The sequence below is a fragment of the Lepidochelys kempii genome, chromosome 4, assembly GCF_965140285.1.
Source record: "Lepidochelys kempii isolate rLepKem1 chromosome 4, rLepKem1.hap1, whole genome shotgun sequence".
In the NCBI taxonomy this organism is placed as follows: domain Eukaryota; kingdom Metazoa; phylum Chordata; order Testudines; family Cheloniidae; genus Lepidochelys; species Lepidochelys kempii.
The window spans coordinates 52,879,834-52,903,588 of record NC_136383.1 but is presented as its reverse complement, the minus strand read 5'-3'; the positions used below and the strand labels follow the sequence as shown (position 1 = coordinate 52,903,588).

The 23,755-nt window shown below is 43.6% G+C and overlaps 1 protein-coding gene across 1 annotated transcript in view; it reads left to right on the top strand.

The window, feature by feature from the left end:
* Nucleotides 1–23,755, top strand: part of FREM3 (FRAS1 related extracellular matrix 3) — a 122,306-nt gene that overhangs the window by 93,363 nt on the left and 5,188 nt on the right. The window contains exons 11-21 of the mRNA XM_073341227.2: nt 4,675–4,857; nt 5,255–5,385; nt 8,638–8,796; nt 10,253–10,556; nt 11,935–12,066; nt 15,765–16,096; nt 18,521–18,713; nt 19,603–19,707; nt 19,952–20,079; nt 20,897–21,031; nt 22,650–22,776. Coding sequence (XP_073197328.2) covers nt 4,675–4,857; nt 5,255–5,385; nt 8,638–8,796; nt 10,253–10,556; nt 11,935–12,066; nt 15,765–16,096; nt 18,521–18,713; nt 19,603–19,707; nt 19,952–20,079; nt 20,897–21,031; nt 22,650–22,776 — 1,929 coding nt within the window. The remainder of the gene's footprint in view (nt 1–4,674; nt 4,858–5,254; nt 5,386–8,637; nt 8,797–10,252; nt 10,557–11,934; nt 12,067–15,764; nt 16,097–18,520; nt 18,714–19,602; nt 19,708–19,951; nt 20,080–20,896; nt 21,032–22,649; nt 22,777–23,755) is intronic.

Here is a 23,755-nt window from a genome sequence, read left to right as displayed (position 1 = left end):
ACAAGAAACCCTCTAGTTGACATTTATTGAATAACCCACCCCTAGGGGAAGTTTCCTCCTAATCCCAATAGTTTAGAAGTTTGTTTACATGTGAAGCAAGAAGTTTAATTCCTTCAAAGCATCTTGTTGTTTATTGTTATGTATTTACTGTTATAACTCTGAATACTCTTGCTACCCTTATAAATGATGAAACAGTTTTTGTTTCCTGCTAAGCTTCTGATGTGATGTTGTAGCAATGAGTTCCACAGGCTAATTGTGCATTTTATGAATATTTTCCTGGTTATCGGTTTTGAATTTGACACCTTTCAATTTCACTGATTTTCCCTCTGTTCTTGTGTAATGATACATGGTGAATAGCAGTTCTTCGAATGCTGGTCCCTATGTGTATCCCACTGTAGGTATGCATGTGCTCCATGCTTCCAGAGCCAGAGAATTTTGAAAGCAGTGTCTGTTGGTCCACACGTGCCCTGGCTCACTTTGTGCCTCCAACTAAGAAGATCCAGGGCAGTGCGAATTGACCATCTCTCCAGTTCCTTTTCACCACTGCTTGGTCTGGATCGGAACCTCCGGAGTCCAAAGCTTCAGCTTTATTCTTTTATCAGTGAACATATATTTAAATATCTGCACATAGTTTTTAGAAGTTGGAGAGTTTTAAAGTTTTATCTGATAGTTTTTAGTGTTGGCCTCCCTGATCTTCGGAGCACCTCCTGACTTTTACCTTGTTTGGGTACTGGATTATGCCCAGTACTCCGGCCTTCAAAATTTGTGCTTCCTACCTGCAGTCCTTCTCAATCAGTGATGACACCCAACACTGCCTGTGGTGCTTCAGGGGGGCCCGCGTCGTGACCAGCTGCGGTACCTGCTGTTCGTTCCTCAGCCGTACCTGGGAAGCACTCGTAGCTGTAGGAAGCACCTAATGGATAGGGCCATGAGGCCGCAGTTGGACCCAGGCCGAGGGACCCCCACTGTGTGTCAGCCTGACTCAGCAAGGAGTGCATCTCTTACCACAAGGTGCAACTCAGAAGTGACGGAATCTATTCCCATGGAATCTTGTTGGGAGAGCAGGGAGCATTCTCGTAAATATGAGAGCAAATCCTCCTCCAAATCCACTTCAAATAAGTCAGATACAGCCCTACCTAAACTGAGCGAGTCTCTAAGCTCAACCCAAGAGAACTTAGGATGTACTAAGTCTCAGAGGCATGACAAGAAAGCCCACAAGTCTAGGGCTCCACCAGCACCAGATCACAATCCGGCAGCACTGATGCCTCTGGTATCTCCCAAACACAAACCCTGGGATCTGCCAGCACCAATGAAGACCGATCACCAAGAGCATTGGTTACCCACGGTACCATATTTGTCTTCCGTGGCTGTGGCACATTCTGACTCTACTGCAGCTCAGACAGACCCAAGAGTCAAGACCCATGCTCCTCCTGATGAGATCTTCGCTGTCCCAGACCCGGAGTCTCCTATTCCATTGGATCCCTGTCTTTCGAGAGAGGTTCTGACTCCACCAGGAGAGCTGACCTTTGGGAGGGGTCTGTCTCCTGTTCCATCTTTTGGCTATGATTTCCCTCTGGTGGCACCATCTCTACCACTTTTGGATCTGGAATTCGGCTTTCTCCTCATCAGAAGATTCTGAGCTGCCCTGTGAACCATTACTCCCTCCTCCAAAGACACACCTTCCTAGGCAGAAGGCCTGCACCAGCTTGGGACCAACCTCCACCTCATCATCTGCCTCAAAACTATTGGTACACTGTGCCATGGAGATCTCCACAACCCCACTTTGATTCATCCTATTGGCCATACTGGGGCCTATGGAACCAGTACTATCCCTCAGAGTTGGTCCAGTCTGCTAGGGAAGTCATCCCTTCTCTTCCCTTCCCATGTAGAAGGCAACTGGACCTGTCCCCTCATCCAGCTGAGGAGGAGTATGCACCAGATCCAGAGGTTCCACCAGAACAAAACAGATGAAGCAGTGACTCCAATGTCTCCATCCCCCCCACGACGTTGAATTTTACATTTGACCAATAAATGCATCCCTCAGGGAAAAAATTAAATTCTGACACTGGTGGGAGCTTTGTTGGTGCACTGACTGGTAAGTTGGCGTGCTAGGTTATATGAGAGTAGGGAAACTGAGACAGTGGCAGGGTCTGACACTGGGTTTGAGAAGACCCTGTGTGACCTGTGGTTGCCTTGGGGTGGGGGGCACACTGAGAATGCTCATTCAGGGCAAACTGCAAAGAATGGGGCAGACAATCCCCCAACTGATGGTTATTTATTCTAATAATTACATTCACCAAGCCAGCAACAAAACAGCTTCTACAACACCTTACTGGTTACTCAGAAGCCATAAACACAGCTCTCTTTAAGCAATCCAGCCTTGGGCTCCCACCCAGACAGCCAAGTCAAATGTGATGAGGATTACTGAAAGTCTTGTTCATCATATATAAAGGTCTGCCAATTAGGGATGTAAAAGGTTAGCCGATAAACATTAGTCTTAGCGGTTAACCTGCCTTAACCATTAACCCCGGGCTCACCAACCCCGTGCCAGCCCACCAACCCCAGCTGTGCTGCCTGGCCGAAGTGGCCCCAGCCACAGTTAACCATTTAGACAATCAGTTAACCATTTAGACAAAATATTTTAAATAATTTAAAAGGTTACATTTTTAAATGGTATTAACATCCCTACTACCAATCCCAAGGGATCAGACACATTACCTTCGAGGTCAATTAATATTTCAGATTTTACCCAAATACAAACCTACAGCCAATTCTTATTAACTAAACTAAAAATTATTACAAAAGAAAAGAGAGAGTATTGTGGTTAAAAGATCATTATACATACAGATTATTAATAAAGTTTGTAGGTCAGTTTCATAGTAGAGATGGTGAGCTGCTGAGTTGCAAAAAAAATTCTTTCCCGAATCAGTCCATCAGGTTATAGTCCAAATAGGCAGTCCATATAGAGAGTTTGTTCAAATTCTTCCATGAGAAGTAGCAGTGTAATCCAGACTGACGCTAGAGACCTCAGTTTTCTAACTCAAGCTTCCCCTGACCAAGCTTAAGCAGATCTGAGATAACAGGATCAGAGCCCTAGGCAGGCTATCGATAGCCTCTTGACAGCAGGTATTCCTTGGGTGAAGCATTGTGACCTTGAAGTAAAACTTTCTATTTCCTGTGTATACACAGGTAATTAGTTGCATTCATCAGCATAAGGTAGTTTTCCATTAAGCAGTTCATAGACAGTTTACTACAAATTTCAAAGAGAAATCTAGACAATGATATTATTACACCCAAGTTCTGTTTAAATGTTAATATCCCCGTTTGATCTCTGAATCAATAGAAAATAGTGACAGACAGGAGCTGTCTGGTTATATTGTTAACCTCTAACAATGTATAGGTGTAAACAGACCAATACAATCACAATCTTCTTCCAATTCTCTAACAATACAAGTCTACATTTCAAAGCACTAGTCTGTCTAACATGGCTTTAACTATTTATAAGGAATGGCCCCAATTACAATTACAATACTTACAAATACAATAAGGAATGGCCCCAATTACAATACTTTTCTAATATGGCTTTAAAAGTTGAATTTGGGTCATTTAGCCTGCAAGTTGCTGAACCCTTTCAGACTAAGTGTCACACCCTTTTACACAGTACTGTATATGTACACTCTTGGATAAGAAAGTACAGTGGCCTTATCATAGCCTACTGCATATATTCAAGTTGGATAAACGGGTTTTATTTTGTACAAATAACCATTTCTTTTTCTTTATGTTTCTTGAATGAAAACCACAATATTATGTCCTTGTCCTCAAAGGAAACATGCACAACACCTTCAAAAGACAAACCTGGGAGCTTAAATTCCTAACTCTGCTAGACACCAAAAATCATGGAGTTAATAGGGACACTGGTTTTATGTCTCTTTACAACCATTTGTAACCCATTAACCACCACCTCTTGTTCCTATGGCTATGGGTGTTGATGGCCCACTTCATTTTGAATGGTACCTTATAACGTGTGTTAACGCTTATGCTTAACAATCATTCCACCTACCATTTAGCTGTGACCTCTGAGTACCTGTCCCAGAGCTGAAGAAGATCTCTGTGCAAGCTCGAAAGGTTGTCTCTGGACAGGTCTACACTACAGCTGGGATCAACGCTCTGAGATCGATCCACTGGCGGTCAATTTAGCGGGTCTAGTGAAGACCCGCCAAATCGACAACCGATCACTCTCCAATCGACCCCTGTACTCGACCCCCGATGAGAAGAGTAAGTTAAGTCAACAGGAAAGTTTCTCCCGTTGACCCCCTGCAGTGTAGGCCCTGCGGTAACTTGACCTAAGGTATGTCAACTCCAGCGACATGAATAACATAGGTGGAGTTGCGTAGCGTAAGTCAACTTACCGCGGTAGCATAGACATAGCCTAAGTCTCTTTCAACAACAGAAGTTGGTCCAATAAAAGCTATTACCTCACCCACTTTGTCTCAACCACAGTACTAGTCATTCTCTTTTTAAGAAAAGATACAAAACAGTTAGCTCTTTTGTTTGACTTTCCACGTTTGTTTGGCTTATTTTTCTCGTGTAAGCTGTCTATTGGTAGTCCATTAATGACTTTTGCACTTGATCCAAATGGGAAAGAGTGACTTTTTTTTTTCAATTCCCTTACAGAACCAGTGATTAAGTTCTCCAAAATCAAACACAGCATCCAGGAGCCTCAAGAGCCTGGAGAGATTGCAGTCGTAAAGATCTCCATTTTACATCTGGGTGACAGCTCAAAAGTATCTGTTGTGCGAATCCACACAAAAGATGGCTCTGCCACCTCTGGGGAAGACTATAATCCAATGTCTGATGGTAAGGATTGTCATGGAATTATTGAAATGCCAGTTCAGGAAGTTATCATGCAAATGAATGAAGTATAGCGAGCAGCAACATTATTGGCTTTACATATAATTCCCTAATTCTTTTTTAAAAATGACTCTAGCGATTCATGTGTCTTGTATCAGATGACAGTAGACTCAAGTGTACTTAGGCTCAGTCATTCAGCAGGACCACTTCAACAGTTTAACAAGCTCATATACTTTATAGCCCCCTCTGAATGTTTGGAACCAACAGAAAAGTCGAAGTGTTCCATTCAAAAGCCGAAGTGTTCCATTCCAACATGACGTGTCATTTGAACATCCACGATAGAGAAAACAGTGATTCTGCTATTGATTAGGAAAAAAGGTTAATTTGTTTGTCTTTAAACCAGACATTGAATTCAAAGAAGGAGAAACTGAACATATTGTTGAAGTTGAGGTCTTATACGATGGAGTGAGAGAAATGAGAGAAGCATTTACAGTCCACTTGAAACCAGATGAGAATATGGTGGCTGAGACACAGGTAACGATGGGGGATTTTTTTGTTTTGTTTTGTTTTTAATTTTGTTATGTCTGTTTGGTTTGGTTTGTATGCTTGTTTTTTAAACCCAGTCAGTGTTTTAAATATCCCTTTATTCATTAATAACAAATACTTTTTTTTATTTAGATTGCAAATTTTTCAAAAAAAATTTCCCTGTGATAATATGCAGTAATTGTAGGGCTATTTCGTGAAATATAGAGCTCCAGATTTTCAAAGGCTTCCCCCTTTCTACATTCTTTCCCCTCAGGCGACATACTTAGGACAGTGTGTAGAGTACAGGCACTGCATGCCCAGCTAACATGGGTATAAACAGCAGCGTAGGTGAGGCATGGCTTATATGAGTAGAGTGCCCTATACACCTGAACCCCCAAAATATATACCCTACACAGCTCTCTACATATCCAAACAGTGCCTCCCATATCTAATGGCTATTTTTAGCAATGTCCTTCTGCCTTCCCCTGCCAGAGCCTTTCCCTGCCATACTGAAGGGGTCTGGGGGTGGGAAAAGACTCCAGCAGCAAAGAGCTGCTGGAGCCTTTCCTCACGGCCTGACCTTTTCCCTGCTGCCTCCCCCCTAACAGAGCCTTTCACTGCGGCATGTATCTACAAATGTGGTTCCTGTGCTCTACATGCTGCCTTAAGTGTAGATGTAGCCTCAGATTTTCAGTGCGCCTATTTAGTTGCTTAAATAGCCAATACATGCATGACAGTCTGGTGTTCATGCTTACACATGGCCAGCTAGGTCCCTAACTGGCTGTGCAGATGCACATGAATTAGATACAAATGGAGGTATCAAACTTTGAAAACTGGCCCCGGAAACCATGAATTATAGATCCAGTGATTTCAGTGTGATTGTCAGATGGAGGGAGAAAAAGAGGAATGCAGTGATTTCCCCATCTATATGACATTGGTTTCTGCTCTCTGGCTTTATAAAATGCAAATCATTCTGCAGCAGTCTACTGACTTTGATCTCAGTTACAGACAGGGCAAACCATGACAGAGGCTGCTACAATAGTTAGGATCCAGCTTTTAATATTTCCATATCAGTGCTATTTATTTTCAGCCATCAGACTCATTGTAAAGGACAAACTGCATGGTGTGGAGGGCTCTGTATGCAACAGACACAATGCTGTTCTGACAGGAAGTTTTGAGGGATCCTGAGCAGTGTTCCATATCCCTCGGCACTGCAGAGTATGGGTCCATAAAGACTCCTTCTGAATCTCCATGGGTGGAGATTTGGGGACAGGGCTGAGGTGGGTCTGGGACAAACAGGGTAATGATGTGGCGCCCCTGGCCATTCCTTTCAACTCCATGGAAGTGCAGAAGGGAAGCACCGTGAGTTTGGAGGCTACTGCAACCCAAAAGGTCCTGGTTCCTTGGACTGTATTCTAGAGACTGGATTTGGCTTCAGCTCTTTTTACAGCTTCTTGTTTTGTAACTATATTGTGACACTTCCTGGGGGTACCTAGGGTTGTGAGGCACCTCGCCGCCGCCCACCCTTAGCACGAGGAAGTCTTGGTTGTGCCTGGTGTGGATCAGCTCCCTGAAAGCACCAGCCTCTGGCAACACACACACTGCCTTACAGGCCTCACTCTCTCCGTACAGGTTAGCGACAGGCACACACCACCTCCTGAGTCCTCAGAGTATTCCCTGTAGTGTCCAGCCCCTTGTCCACTGAATGCTCTACAGATTTACCAGCTTACTGGTCACAATACACCGCAGCTTACCTTAGAACACAGCTCTGCTGAACACTCAGCACTTTAGATATATTTATAGTGAAAACAAGACTAAGTTAATTATCAAAGAACAGAGATTCAAGAGATAGTGAGTAAGAATATTGGAAACAAACGGTTACATATCAAACAAAATCATAACAAGCTTCCTAGAGACCAAGCTTAACTAACAGGCTATCCTTCTTTCTAAAAAAGCTTCTCTCACCCAAAGTTATCTCCAGCATTTTCAACCAAGTCTGATTGAGATTCCTTTTTTTCATGAAGCAAATTTGCTGTCCATTTACTGACTAGGTGAAGGATGCCAAGGTGTGTCTTTGAACCCCTAAATATATCAGCACAGCCCTTCGAGGTGCACCTCAAGCTTGGGTTCCCTCCTCCCGCTGTTTACCTCTTCCTGTTTCTTTCCTCTGTTTGAAGGTTTCACAATCCCTCTTTAGTATTCAGTTCAGACTGGTGAGGGGAGACCTTTTGTGAACCATACAATACTTAATTTAAATGTAAACAGACAGATACATAAACATTTCTTGCCTGAAAGAAGACCTGTTTTTCACTTTGCTGGTGACAAGTCCCTGGACACAGACCTTAAGAACATAATTTTCAATATATACACGTAATTCCTTACACAACATCTGTACACTCGTTTTGCAGTGATATTGATGCCCAGTATGACTCAAGCTTTCATCAGAAACCTCACCGGACATTCTTTAGGGAACTAGAATGTAAATACCAGGCCCTGGGGATTCCTGTAACCCTCATGTACCTCTTGTGCCCTTTGCCAATTGGCATCAAGAGATATCTGGGTAACGTGTATATATAACAGTGTGTGCATGTATCGCAATAGATACTACAATCCTAGGATACGTTATACCATTCCTATACTTCCACCAAGGTAAACTCAAAGTAGGCCAAGATTTTAAAAATTGGGAGCCTAAAATTAGGTTCTTAAATCCGTATTTAGGCACCTAAATAAGCAGCCAGATTTTCAAAAGTGCTGAGCACCCAGAAGCACTGTTGAAATCAACTGAAGCATCAGGTACTCAACACCTGTGAAAATCAGGCTGAATTCATTTAGGAACCCAAATGTGGATTTAGGAACCTAACATTAACCACCCTTTATAAAACAATCTTGCCCCTTATACTTACCTGGATTCATGCACATGCAGCTGTTGGTATCAATGGCACCTGAATATGTGGAGAAAGCATTTAGAATTAATCTTTACTCTTGCTCCCAATAATTATCTTTCCCTTCACAGGCACAGGGGTGGTGTGATATTCATTAATAGTTAATTGTGTGTGAACGGACCTTATACAGAGAGACTCAAAACTTAGGGGGGGGTTTCAACATCAGACGATCCTTTTATAGGCAGGATCAATGGGCAACAGTTGACGAACACTCTGGGGGGGGGGGGAATGAACAAATTTCAGAGGCAGAGTCCAGCTGCAGCACTACGTTTTCCTCGTTTTCAGTTGCAGTAGTAACCTTTTCGTTCTCACAATTCAGATGAACAAAGCCATTGTGTACATCGAAGAAGTGAACAGCATTGCAGATGTGACTTTCCCAGCTGTGCCCCAGGTTGTATCGCTCCTGATGTACGATGACACTTCTAAAAGCAAAGAGAACCCACATCCTCCAACTGGTTACCCTATTGTGTGTGTAACGGTATGAACTGTTCCTGCATGGTTTTGTCTAAACGATATTACTTACTAATGGCCTAGAAGGCATTTGGTGCTTGTCAGGCTGCAAATAGAGAAAAAAGAACTCCTGGATAAGAACTACAAGTAGCAGCCAGTTACTATGGGCTATTGTTGGCCTGAGTGAGTTTGGGAGGCCCTGACAATCATAGCCATGATTTTAAAAAAAACAAAAAACTCCATGTGTGCACATGCTTGTTTAGTGTATTCTACAGCAACGGCTCTGACGTTGTAGTAATTTACACTTGTACAGTGTAGTGGTTTGGTTGAATGCTATAGAGTACTATAGTATTTTTTTATAAGGGCAATCCTAGGAAGAACTTACAGTCTACAGTAAATTAGTTTACCTATACAGTTGGATCAAGCCTCCAGTGAAGTTTCTGCTTTCTTAAGGTCTCCTGCCAATAGGGTAACAGCAGTGCAGCTATGTTGTTGTACATAAATAATAATTATTAGTCCTTTACAGAGTGGTTTCCAGGGTCAAAGTGCTGTACGGACATTAATTTAGTATTCTGCACACGCCCCTGGGAAAAGGTGGGTAAGAAAATCAGAGAAACTAAGACTGGAAGGTCACATAGAACCAGGATTAGAGTTCAAAGCTTAATCATTCAGGCCCCACAACATCACTGTGACTTAGGTATGTAAAGCTGCGTCTACACTTACTGGGGTGTGCAGAGTACAGACATGGCACACCCAGCTAGCACAGATATAAATAGCAGGGTGGATGGTGAGGCATGGCATAAGCAAGTAGAGGGCCCTTCATGCCTGATCTCCCACCCGCAAGACCCAGGCAGTGCCTCCCATGTCTATTTTTAGCGAAGTATCCTGCTCTTTCCCCCCAGCCAGAACCTTTTCCTGTTGCTTCCATCTTTGTGGAGCCTTTCACTGTTGCATGTAGCTGCACATTACAGTGACAAGTGGTGACACAGCTTGCCTTTCACTGCGATGTGTGGTTACTCAGACCCTGCAGACCATATAGATAAGGCCTAAGTCCCCTTATTTTACTGATTTAGGAATGAAGACACAGAGATTGACCAGAATTTTTCAAACCTGGATGCCTAAAGCTAAGCACCCAACTCCATCTTTAGACACACAAATAAGTGGCCTGATTTTCAGAGGTGCTGAGCCCTGTAGCTCCCATTATGTTCCAAGGTTGAGCAGCAAAGGGAGATGCGGTTAGCAAGTACATGATAAAGTGAAGAGTTTTCCACACTTCCCCTTCTTAAATTTTGAAGTCCCAGACCTTCGCTCCTGTCTCCTCAATCGAGTTGTGTGACAGAGAACTCTAACTGTAAAAAGAAGGTGTTAAGTTCTGAAACTTTACCAGAAGTAGGTATTAGAACAGCATTTAATTGCTAGCTTTCCCAGAGCACACAGGCAACTAGAGATAACACTGTATATTTTGTGTGTCTGTTGACGTGCAGGCATGTAATCCCAAGTATTCAGACTATGACAAGACTGGGTCTCTCTGTGCTGCTGAAAACATCAATGACACTCTGACCCTGTACCGCTGGCTTATCAGTGCTCCGAGTGGCAGCGACGGTGTCACCAGCCCCCTGCGGGCAGTGGACTCCAACACCTTCTTTACCAACACCAAGTCCATCTCCCTGGACTCCATATACTTCCAGGCTGGATCAAGGGTCCAGTGTGCAGCACGGGCTGTCAGTGCCAATGGTGATGTGGGTCTGGAACTGCTGAGCCCTATTTACACAGTGAACAGAGAAGACGGTATGTGGTAACGTGTTGAATGAAAGGCAGGTGCCACATCAGCCCTGTAATGTCAGCATTTCATGTCTACCCATAATTCAGGTGTCATTCATATTGGGGGGGAGGGGTGGAATGGAGACAATGATTCATTTATTTGGCATCTATTTCTAGTGAACCAAACAGCCAGATCACTCCTGAGTGTGTCCTCTGCTTTTACACTTTATATGTATGTACAGCAAATATGGATATTTCTATTTTAGACATCAAAACAGCACAGTTACCGACAATGAGTAGAGAGCAGTGAAGCCTGCTCAGAAGAACCGAAGGACTTCTGAACATGGGAACATTTAGAGATCTACAGACCAGGGCTGGTTTAAGCATAGACGCTGTAGGTCTATGCCCAGGGCCTCAGCTCCTCAAGAACGATGTGGCTGATTAGATCAGAATCTCTGTTTTCAGTTTTTTAAAGCATGTAAGTTTCCCTGCCTGATGGGTGGGAAGAAGAGCTTGAAAACATGGAAATGTGTGTAACTGATGCAGTGAGGTCTGCCTGAGTCTGCAGAGAGCCAGGAACAATAGCTCTGATGGTGTGAACTGCCCCATGCATCTCAGTGCGGTGTTATTTCCAAGACCCGTTACTTTGAAGGGCTCTGCCTGCAATACCCCAGTGTAGAGCACTCTGTCTGTATGTCCCCCCTACAGGTAGGACTGAGCCTCCCTGCCCAATTGGACAGATTTGTATTAGCAGGGCTTGCGCTAGCATGCTTATAATAGCAGAGTGGTCATTGCTGCACCAGCAGAGGCTCAGGCTAGACACCTGAGCTCAGACTCACCCAACCCCCCCGGGTCCAAGTTCAGTTGACTAGCCCAAGCCTCCACCAGTGCAGCCACGTCCACACAGCTATTTATAGCCTGCGAGCTTGAGCCCCACTAGTGGGAGTCTGTCTGCTTGGATTGGGAGGCTCACTCCCAGCTGCAGTGTAGACATACCCTGTGGCAGGAGGAGAAGAGTGGAGCAGGCTTGGACCACTCCCCCATGGGCCTAGATACCTCCTGGCTCCTGGGGTATACTGGGAGGCCCCGTTGCTGCCACCGTTCCCTCTCTGACAGTTTAGGGGATTGGAGGCCTTTGCTGCTGCTCCTGCCTCTCTGGGAGGGAGACATCCTGCCATCACCACTCCAAGTGGACATGGAGCCCTGGCATTAGTGTTGGAGCCATGCAACAGGGACAGGAGGGTAAAGCTGGAGACACAAGGAGCGCCACATTATGGTGTGCCGGGGCCCCAGATTGCCTTAATCCAGCCCTGCTATCGACATGTAGAACAAGCTCTGACTTGCTTTTGTTTAGACTAGTGTCTCGCAATTTAACAGACTCTTCATGATCTCTCCCTCTCCCCAGGTCTTTGTCAACCTCGGATCCCAGGAACGGTTGGAGCAGAACCTTTCTCAGCCAAGATTCGCTACACGGGTCCAGATGATCCCGATTACCCCAACCTGATCAAATTAACAGTTACAATGCCTCATATGGATGGTAAGCATGAAAAGGTCACAGAATTCCTTTTGTGATCAGATGCTGCCTTGGACTTTCATCTCCAGCAGCCATAGATAAGTGGCAGTCATGAGCCATGTGTCCACCTTAGAGCAAACTTTAGCATTACTTCTGGCAAAGAGGGATTTTTCTTGAAAGAAACAGCACTGTAGGCTCTTGGTTAGAGAGGTTTTCTCGTATGGTGATACATTTTTTAGACAAAGGGAACGCAGTGGATCTAATTTACCTCGATTTCAGTACGGCATTTGATACGGTTCCACATGGAGAATTATTAGCTAAATTGGAAAAGATGGGGATCAATATGAAAACTGAAAGGTGGATAAGGAAGCGGTTAAAGGGGAGACTACAGCGAGTCACACTGAAAGGTGAACTGTCAGGCTGAAAGGAGGTTACTAGTGGAGTTCCTAAAGGATCGGTTTTGGGACCATCTTATTTAATCTTTTTATTACTGGCCTTGGCACAAAAAGCGGGAATGTACTAATAAAGTTTGCGGATGACACAAAGCTGGGAGGTATTGCCAATACAGAGAAGGACTGGGATATCATACAGGAAGATCTGGATGACCTTGTAAACTGGAGTAATAGTAATAGGATGAAATTTAATAGCAAAAAGTGCAAGGTCATGCATTTAGGGATTAATAACAAGAATTTCTGTTATAAACTGGGGACACATCACTTGGAAGTAACAGAGGAGGAGAAGGACCTCGGAGTATTGGTTGATCACAGGATGACTATAAGCCGCCAATGTGATATGGTCGTGAAAAAAGCTAATGTGGTCTTGGGATGCATCAGGCGAGGTATTTCCAGTAGAGATAAGGAGGTGTTAGTACCGTTATACAAGGCATTGGTGAGACCTCATCTGGAATATTGTGTGCCGTTCTGGTCTCCCATGTTTAAGAAGGATGAATTCAAACTGGAGCAGGTACAGAGAAGGGCTACTAGGACGATCCGAGGAATGGAAAACCTGTCTTATGAAAGGAGACTCAATGAGCTTGGCTTGTTTAGCCTAAGCAAAAGAAGGCTGAGAGGAGATATGATTGCTCTCTATAAATATATCAGAGGGATAAATACCACGGAGAGAGAAGAATTATTTAAGCTCAATACCAATGTGGACACAAGAACAAATGGATATAAACTGGCCATCAGGAAGTTTAGACTTGAAAGTAGACGAAGGTTTCTAACCATCAGAGGAGTGAAGTTCTGGAATAGCCTTCCAAGGGAAGCAGTGGGGGCAAAAGAAATATCTGGCTTCAAGACTAAACTTGATAAGTTTGTGGAGGAGATGATATGATGGGATAGCTTAATTTTGGCAATTAATTATCTTTTGACTATTAGCGGTAGATATGCCCAATGGCCTTGATGGGATGTTAGATGGGGTGGGATCTGAGTTACTGCAGAGAATTCTAGGTGACTGGTTGGTGAGTCTTGCCCTCATGCTCAGGGTTTAGCTGATCGCCATATTTGGGGTCGGGAAAGAATTTTCCTCCAGGGCAGATTGGCAGAGGTCCTGGGGGTTTTTCACTTTCCTCTGCAGCGTGGGGCACGGGTCACTTGCTGGAGGATTCTCTGCACCTTGAAGTCTTTAAACCATGATTTGAGGACTTCAGTAGTTCAGACATAAGTTAGGGGTTTGTTCCAGGAGTGGGTGGGTAAGATTCTGTGGCCTGCATTGTGCAGGAGGTCAGACTAGATGATCATAATGATCCCTTCTGACCTTAAAATCTATGATTCTATGATTAGGTCCTATCCACAGTATGGAACATACTTCGTTTAAATCTGTTTTCAAACCCTATTACGGCCTAGTATGTTATCACATGCTTTGCAGCTGAACCAGAAACTATTACAAAAATCTAGTTACACACAGGCTGTGTCTACACAGCAATAAAATACCTGCAACTGGCCTGTGTCAACTGACTCAGGCTCATGCAGCACAGGCTGCAGGGCTATAAAATTGCAATGTGGACATTCGGGCTCAGGCTGGGCATCTGCACTGCCATTTTATAACCCTGCAGCCAAAGCCCAAGGCCACTGACTCGGGCCAGCCACAGGTGTTTTATTGCAGTGTAAACATACTCACAGTAGGCTGGGTCCTCCTCTCATTTACACTGGTGTAACTCCACTGACCTCAACAGAGTTATTCCTGGCTTAAAGCAAAGTGAGAGGAGAATCAACTTCATGTTTAGAAACCATGCTATAGACCAGTGGTGGGCAACCTGTGGCCTGTCAGGGTAATCCACTGGCGGGCAGCCGGACCGTTTGTTTACATTTGCATGGCCGCCCGCAGCTCCCAGCAGCCAGTGGGACTCTCACCCGCAGGCACACCCCCAAACTCCCATTGGCTGGTTTCTGACCAATGGGAGTGTAGAGCCAGTGCTTGGGGCCAGGGTAGTGCACGGAGCCCCATGCTGCTGCCTCCTCCCCCCAGCCTAGGAGCCGGACCTGCTGCTGGCCACTTCCAGGGTGCAATGCAGTATCAGAACAGGTAGGGACTAGCCTGCCTTAGCTGGACAGCACCACTGATGGGACTTTTAATGTCCCGGTCGGCAGTGCCGACCAGAGCAAGGCGACCCAGTGCCTTACATGCCATGCCAGTACTGGGGTGCGACCCTCGGTTTGAAAAACACTGCTATAGACTGTTTGTAGAAGGTAGCTGCTGCAGTTTGGGCTAGCATGGGTCTAAAAACCAGTGTGTTAGAATTCTGCTAGCAACTGCCTGGTTGGAATGATTGGAAAAATGTGGTTGACAGCCATCTTCGAACAAGGGAGTTGTTATGTAGGTCTAGTAGAACCATGTGTGTTAAATGTTTTGTAACACAGTTATTAGTAGCATGGCTCAAAGTAGAGGCAAGGCCTTTGCCTCTTATGTTTTCAGAACAGAGGTTTGCCATGGAAATTGCTTTCATTTGTTCAAGGGGCACTTTATCTAGACTGGTTTTTGTTAGGAAACTGAGCCATTGCTGAACATGGTTTTCCACGATAGTGTAGGTGTTAGCCTTCGCGAGACAAAATCATTTCCAATACCATCGTAGAAAGCATATTTGAGTCTCGGTAATACTCACTGAAACTATTCAAAAGATACATTCAGGCCTAAAACCTTTTCAGTACCAGTACATGGTTGAAGCATTGCTGAAAAAACTTTGGTCAGCAACGTTTCAGTTTTCTACTATGAACAAGGTTTCCATGCAGTTCTCTGTATTATTGCTATACGGCTACAGCGACAGGGATTAGGCATCTAGGCAGTTGCAGGGACATCTGCATTTAACCCTTTAACAGCCGAAGCCAAATTTTTCTGAAATGTAAAGTTTGCTTTCCGCAATGGATTTTGTACTTAGGGTCGTTGTTACACAAGACATAGTGAGCCACCAAAAAAAAAAAATCACCTGAAACAAACACAGCTAATATACATAGCATACTTCACATACTCATAAGCCATAGTGGAAGTCCTTCTGGAACAACATGGTGAATCCGTGACGTTCATACTGTCTCCAAACTCACAAATGTACAGAAGTGTACATATGGCCTTATAGCCTCAGAATGTTCCCATGTAGCAGAAGGGTGAAGTTTTCCCTACCCCATTTATGATGTCAGAATTGTCAGTACATTTGCAAGATGCTTAGAACATGTGACCAGTCAGTCTCGTCAGCTGAGAATGCTAAATGGACTGTGTGCATTGTGTTTCAGGAATGCTGCCTGTCATCTCAACTCATCCGTTATCCAACTTCGAGCTGACTCTTAGCCCTGATGGCACTCGTGTGGGCAACCACAAGTGCTCCAACCTTCTGGATTATAATGAGCTCCAGACCAAACATGGTTTTGTTACAGATGAAACCAAGAACCCTGAAGTGATTGGGGAAACGTCACCCTACCAGTACAGCAACTCTCTGCGATCTACTAAGACCTTGCGTTTTTACCGTAACCTCAATCTGGAGGCCTGCCTCTGGGAGTTCAACAGCTACTATGCTGTGTCTGAACTGCTGACTGACTGCGGTGGCTCCGTTGGCACCGATGGCCAGGTATGTGTCACTGCGGAAGCACTTGCACAAGAGACAGAAATGTTGAAGAACCAAGTCCAAGCAAGAAACACTTCTTTATTTTATAAGAAAAGTGTTAGCCGCTATACAGATCACTTGATACAAATTCTCACAAGAAAGGTTCAGCTGTCCTGGGCGCAATTCCTTTAGAACAATTTAGAGACATTCAGAAGTCCCCAGAACCCATTCAGTTTCCTGTATTTCATTTGTTGATAAATAGCTTCTCCATCAGTTGCTCCACTCATTAAATTAGTCTCCTCTCTAATGACTAATCCAGCGAGGTGCTGAGTGCCCTCAATTTCTGCTGAAATTATGCTGAAAAGCACTGGGAAGAGACAGTGGGCCAGATCCTGACTCCCAGTCTGGCTGCTTTGCACCAATCGGTTGGAAATTGCAGGCTGGCATCCAGCTGGATAATAGCATATCCTGGCACCAGGTGTAGGGAGTGTGGCCAGCTCACCTTGCATCCTTCTGATTTCTGGCTGCCTTTATATTCCTTCCACCCATACTGTACTGAGAGAAGCTCAGTTGGACTGGCAGATTTAGCCCAGTATAGCCAGAGTGATTATTTGCATAACCACAAATCCCCTTTCTAGATTTTGTCTGAAGTAGTGTAAGGAGGAAATAGAGAGAGATGAAAAGTAGAAGAGCCACCTCACTCCTCTCTGACTTCCAATAGAAAGCTACTCTTTCCTGGCTTAAATAAAACAGTGCTCTGTGTTAATTAGTAAACCATGACAATTAACCCAACTAGGAAGTGAGACAAGATCTGGTTTTAAAACAACTGCTCCTTTATAAGAGTGTCTGTGCTGTTTATTTTCTTTCCCCCACTGTTTTAAATACATTAAAAAGCACTTTGAGATCTACTGATGAAAAACAATACAAGAGCTAAGTGGTATTATTATTTATTTATTTTATTACTAGCTGGAGCACTGTACCTCTGCATGCTGCCATGATTAATTTTTCAGTGCGGGTTTTACACATACACACCTTGTGTGTGTGTGATTCCTGTTGGCTGCTGCTCCTAACCCGGGTGTGAATGTGCCTGTAGACTTCCGCTTTTTTTGTTAACCCAAAATATTTCTTTTTCCAAGTGTGCTCACGCACACAATATCAACCAGATTATCTTTATTTGCTACATTGGTGTAAACAAAGGCAGAATTTGGCCCTCTTGACAATATATACATAACGTATTGTCAGAAGCCTCATAACTCTCTTGTGTGCACTTTTAGACTATGGAAAGAAAAGAAACCCCTTCATCAGTTCTTAAAGTGGGAGTTCTAATTATGGACAGATTCACAGTGCTCAGTCATTTTAGCAATGACTGCACTTTGGTAGTGCTGCCAGACAGGTGACAGAACATCGCCAGAGGCCTGGATGCTGGAAATTAAAAAACACACACAGACATCCACTTTCCTGAGAATAACCAACCATGATCCCAGACTTCATTATGTATGAATTACTAGAATGTCCAGCAAAGGCCAGACATGCCAGCAGCTGCACCCAGAGGTGGTTTAGAAAAGGCCTTGATATAACCGAGTTCCATTATAATCAGCCACCTTAATGAGAAGTCCAATGGGACTAGAGCTTGGGGGACTAGAGCCAAAATGTGTATGTATAGACTCTCCCACTCCAACCCCATCATGGATAAAACAGAGGAGAGACTCCAGTCTGGAATTTTGGTTCAATATACTATAAAGACACGTGCCATTTTCAAAATTGGGTTTTCGATCCACGTTCTGTTTTTCAATGCCTCAAAAGTATGTGGTTGTCAAATCTGGCTTTTGGTGCAGCCCATCTCTAACACCATGCAACTTGTAATCAATTCTGAAAGAAAAAACAAAAAGCAACAAAACTTGGCTATTGCTAATTCTGAAAGGACATCAGCTGTGTTCAGTTTGAAAAGGTGCTTTGAATAAGGAAGAGCTTAGTGTATTTCCAGAGCTTAGTTTCATTTCCAGAATTTTGGGCTGAAGTGTACCAGAGTTCACTCGTGAAGGTGAGCTTGCGAGTATCTATTCCATAATGGATATGTCTGTATATCCCAGAACGACTGTAGTGTTTGGAACAACTCTTAGGTCAATGCCAGAGCTGCAGCCCAAGCTGATGTGCTTCAGCCTATGCCATAACTCTCTTCCGTTGACGTGCACTGGAAGTCACTCCCAAAGGCAGAAAGTAGGTTTGTAAACACATTGAGTAAAATGTGTGGAGGGTCTGAAATGTAAGCAATGCAAATGGCAAAAAAGAAGAGACATTTTCATACATTTGACTAATTGAAGATATAAAAGTGAATTAGGTGTTTTCTTATGGTTGACAAATTACAATGAAAGCTAGAATGAAAGTTTGGCAACTAACTTCTCAGCATTAGACAGAAGTGCAGTAACCTTCTGCCCCAATGGTTTTCAGGTATTAAATCTGGTGCAATCCTATGTCACGCTGCGGGTGCCCCTCTATGTCTCCTACATCTTTCACTCTCCTGCTGCCGTTGGTGGCTGGCAGCACTTTGACTTGCAGTCGGAACTGAGACTCACCTTTGTATATGATACCGCCATCCTTTGGAAAGATGGCATAGGCAGCCCACCGGAATCAGAGCTCCAAGGTCAGTTCTTGCTGCTTTCCTTCTTATTTTTAGACTCGTCTCATCATGGCCCCCTTCCTTCCTGGGGGAAGCATACGGCAGTTTGTGTGATTAAATCAAGACTCCTCCTGGCCTTGAGAATCACACAAAAAGCAGCATCAAGGCCAATTCCCACTATTAAAATACCCAAAGAATAAGGTTGTTTGTTTTTAATTCCATATGTTGTTGAATTAGATATTTTAAAAGTTTTCCCCAAACATATAGCCCTTTAAATCTACCACAGAATGAGTAAAAACAATAGACAGCCCCATTTTAGAAATAGATAACAGAGGGTAGATAACACATTTTTAGGAGGGTAAACCCCCAGAGTGCTAGATGGATGTAGGTTTACAAAACAATGGACAAGCCCCTGTGTTAATGGAAATGTTTGAGTGCCAGCAAAAGAGCGATCCTACTGGAAATTGAGCCAGAAGCCTTTGTGTTAAAGCTTGAAGACAAACTCAGTGGACCTTATTCTACTCCCACTGGTACATGTTTTACACTAGTGTAATTCCATTTACTTCATAACAGACTCAGTGTGAAGGTGAGGTCAGGGTGGTCAGCAGACATCACCATTGATGACAGAGAAGTACCTGTAGAAGCTTTACTGCAGCTGAGCTACCCTGATTTATATCAGTGTAACTCTTAATCTGTCCCAGTGGAGCAGACCCTTAGTTCTATTAAAGTCAGTTAGTCTGAATATCAGTCACAGTAAGGTTCTATAATGCAGGAGGGTTTAGATCACCCAGAGAGTGCCAGAACTTAGCAACCTATTTCATTTCCCCAAATACTGACACTAACAAAGAGCCTTTCTTTCAAAAAGCAAACTGAAAACCATTCTAGGTAGACACGATAGCTTTTTTCCGTCTAGGTTCCCTCTACCCAACCAGCATGCGAATCAATGATGAAGGGCGATTGGTGGTGAATTTCAGGACTCAGATTTGGTTCCGAGGACAGCTTGTAATGTCTCACCCAAGTAAGTACTTGGTCTCTTCTCCTGGACTAGTATCTCCAGGAGACATGACAGCCATCTGGAGCACCGTCTGTTCCCGATGGAAGGGAGGTGTTTTATAACAAAGACCGTGTTTCAACAGATGAGGGGGAAAGGAAATTGAAACCATTCTTCTCAGGGATGGCGGAGATTCCTTTGTGTCGGCTGTCATTGTGTGCTGATTGATGCTGATGCCTTCCAGGATATAACTCACCCTTCGCTTCTACAGGTACTTCTCTGTCATCGATGGTGCTGTCTGCTGACCACCCCGACCTCACCTTCACACTGAGCCTGTTACGAAGTGAGCCAACCTTCCACCAGCCCGTGCAGCAGTGGAGCTTTAGCTCAGACTTTGCTGTGAGTTCCCATTCAGAGTGGGGATTTGGGGAGGTTGCAGTAGGCAGAATTGACTTCTGGTCTGGTGAAAGCTGTCCTGCCGTGGGTTCTACAAAATCAATCCGAGTCTGTTCACATAGATTTGATCAAGGATATAACAACGACGATCATTTAATGCTTGCCAGCTTCCAGCTGCTTTACTTTTATATAATGAATGATCACAACTCCCTGGCGTGGTGTATAGATATTATTATCCCCAGTATACGGATGGGGGGAAGAAGAGTAAATGATTTGCCCAAGATAAGACAGAATTTAAGTGACTTGTCCAAAGGGAGTCATTGCCAGAGAAATCTGACGCGACAGTCGTGGGAGTCATGTAAGTAAATAGGTACAATCATGGCCCTGACTCTACATTGTAATCTGTGCAGGCGGACCGTGTGGATTACAATGGAGGTTTGGGGCCTAGGGTTGGAATGGCTAAGACAGGAAAATTATGGAAAAGGAGAAATTATATAATAGCTCTTTTGATATGCAGGTTCAACATACACAGCTCAGACTAGAACTCCGGTCTCGTGGCTCCCAGTTCTGACTCCTATCGATTGAACTGTCTTGCTTCCCTGAGAAAAGTATTTACAATTGGGTGTCCTTGTGTACATATGACACTGTTAAGTAGGAAGGTAACAGATAGAAGACCTATGCCTTTGAATAGACATGCTGTTTAGACTGAAGGATTACAATAAAGGTAGTGGCAGTGCCCTGTATTTTGAACTGAAGCACTGGTTGTTCAGAGACTATGGAGCAATGTTCGTTTTCTAATGTTGTGGATTTTTTTTGCTAGGTACGAGACTATTCTGGCACTTACACTGTAAAATGTATCCCATGTACTGCTGCACCCAACCAGGAATATACCCTTCCTATCACCTGTAACCCGTGGGAACCAATCACCTTCGAAGTGGATATCAGGTTCCAACAGGTACAGCATTTTTATTGAAGGTTAACTGTTTAAATGCCGTACTTGTCTTCATGCATTCAAATTGCTGTAGAGCTGTGTTTGTCTGGTGTATCTCACGCTGTGCCATGACAATTAAACTAATATTTTTCATTTCCTTCCTTCACAATTTATTATAGCCTGTGGCTCAACTACTTCATATTTTTTACACCATGTTTATGAGAGCTGTTCGTGGATGTTAAAAATTGAGCAGACTGAAAATAAGATCATTTGTGTTCATAACAGGTAGCACTAGAGCCCCACTTCTTTTAATGCTGAGACCCTGGCTATAATGGAGTGGAAAATCAGGCCTGTACACTTGACACTTCGTTCAGATTTGTCATGGACATGTGCCTATTTAAATCAGAATATTCCTGTGCTTATGAAAGTAATTAAATGGTCTGAATGAACATAGTGTCCCGTGAATTACCTCTGTTGTGTTATAGGATGTCTTATGTGTAGCAGATTCTCCCTTTCGGTGGATAGAAGGAGCATCTAGGTAGCAGTTAAGCAAGAGGATTGCAAAACTGAGCACATCTTCCCACTAAACTGCAGTGTGGCTGTAATTTTCAAATATCCAGAATTTAGGCTTGTAAAGGCACCTAAATTAATGCATGATTTTATAAAATGCTACACACCCAACAGCACCTACTGATTTCAGTGGGAGTTGCACAGTGCTCATCTTTTTAAAAATTAGGCTCCTAACACAGGTGCAATTTTAGGCACCCAGTCCTGAAAAATCTGTGTCAGTGTAAATAGGACTCTTATTTATTACATGGTAATTAATTATATGAAAAAAATGTACTAAATCAGCATTATGGTTGTAAGCAGACAAGGTCAAGAAACTAAAAAATATGCCTTCCACAGTAGCGTAGTCATTACTCAGCCATATAGAGGTACATAGAGCAAGTTAACACTTTGTACCATGATTTATGTGGTAAGGAAGGGGTTAGGGTTGCTGTGTGAATAATTTTGAATTATTTTCAGACCTATGCAAATATGCAATCTTAAGGTTATAGCAGTAGGGTTTGACTTTTTTCCTGAATTAAAAGTAATTTAATACATGGAAGAACATAACTCAGGGGATTGGGTTGTGGCACTTGGAGCTTAGGTTGTTAGTTTGAATATGACCAAAAGTCATTACTGAGTGTTTGGCATATGTGAAATGAGTTGGTGTGATCAATCCAGCTTCACTGGTCATGGTCTGACTCCTAGAGTTGATGCCACCCCATCTGGTTCAACCGGTGGGAAACTTGATAGGCATAGGGCAAGCGGGGTGGTAGACAGCCCCAGAAGGAAGGAGTGGGGGCAAGGTGCACCCTAGAGGAACACAGGCTGAAAGAGAGAGGTTTTCAAGCTTCACAGATCTTCTTCATGACACATTATCATTCATGGGACCAGTGCCAGAGCTCATAGAGCTCTTAAATGATGATTTTATCCCATTTTATCCTGTACAGCAACCCTGCATGTATTAATTTTACGTTCGGATTTGAGATGTACAGAGTACTGAGTGATCTGATTAGCTGAACATCACAGAATCTGCAGTAAGCACTGACATTTGTAAAACTGTAGCTAGATTTCAGAGCTTTTTTTTTTGCCACAGGTCAGTGACCCAGTAGCGGCTGAGTTCAGTCTCAATACACAAATGTTCCTGCTGTCCAAGAAGGAGCTCTGGATATCCAATGGCTCCATGGGATTTGGGGAAGGAATGGATGTGGCGTTTGCTGAAGGTAAGCACATCTTTTAGTAGCCCGCATCCCATTGTACTACATACTGCTAATCTGTTATGGACACGGAAATAGCTCTACTTTGAACAATAATTGAATGTTTCTTTTACTCATTTCTATAGCACCTATTACAGAGGCACCTGTGTGGTGCTTGTGGGATTTCTAAATGTTTATCAAAGGCTAAACAAAATAAATTATTCTTGCCCTGAATGTTGTTAGACTGTAGCTCTGGTGTGAGCAAATTCAAGACAGATAGGGCCACTTAATTGGGAAGATCCTACCACCAGAAAAGTAGAGCTCACTCTCTCAAGTAACTGGGAGCCTCACCCATAACAATCACCATCACAGTGAATTGCAACCAGAAGTAGGAAGCCAAGGCAAAGACTTGAGCACACGTTACGTGTTTTCACGTTGTGCACTGACTGGAGTTCTGGATGTGCTTCAGGGATTCATAATAAAGTTCAATTATGCCAATATTACAGCACAATTCATTATGTGCGTAACTGGTCTCCAACACAAGACCTCCTTATGAAACCTAGATAGTCTGCTAGATCAGTAGGTTAGAGAGACAGGGCGGGGAAGGTAATATCTTGGATTGGACCAGCTCTGTGTAAACTCAAAAGCTTGTCTCTCTCACCAACAGAAGTTGGTCCAATCCAAGATATTACCTCACCCTTCTTGTCTCTCTAATATCCTGGAATGGACCTGACTACACCAACACTTCATAGATCAGTAGTTTGTTACTTGAGCATAATAGCTATCATGTTGGATACCTTTTTACGTGGCTATGGGTTGCCCCCTAGTGAGAAGAAGAAAAAAGCCTGCTTACTCAGGAAACACTGCTTACAATGCACTAACTACTGCAGATTAGTTGCCAGTGTTAAATCAGTAATGAAGGTACTATATACAACTACAGGCAATTGAGACCTTAACATGATCATTTCCTGACTACACAGCCATGGGTCTCATTGCATTGGTTTTA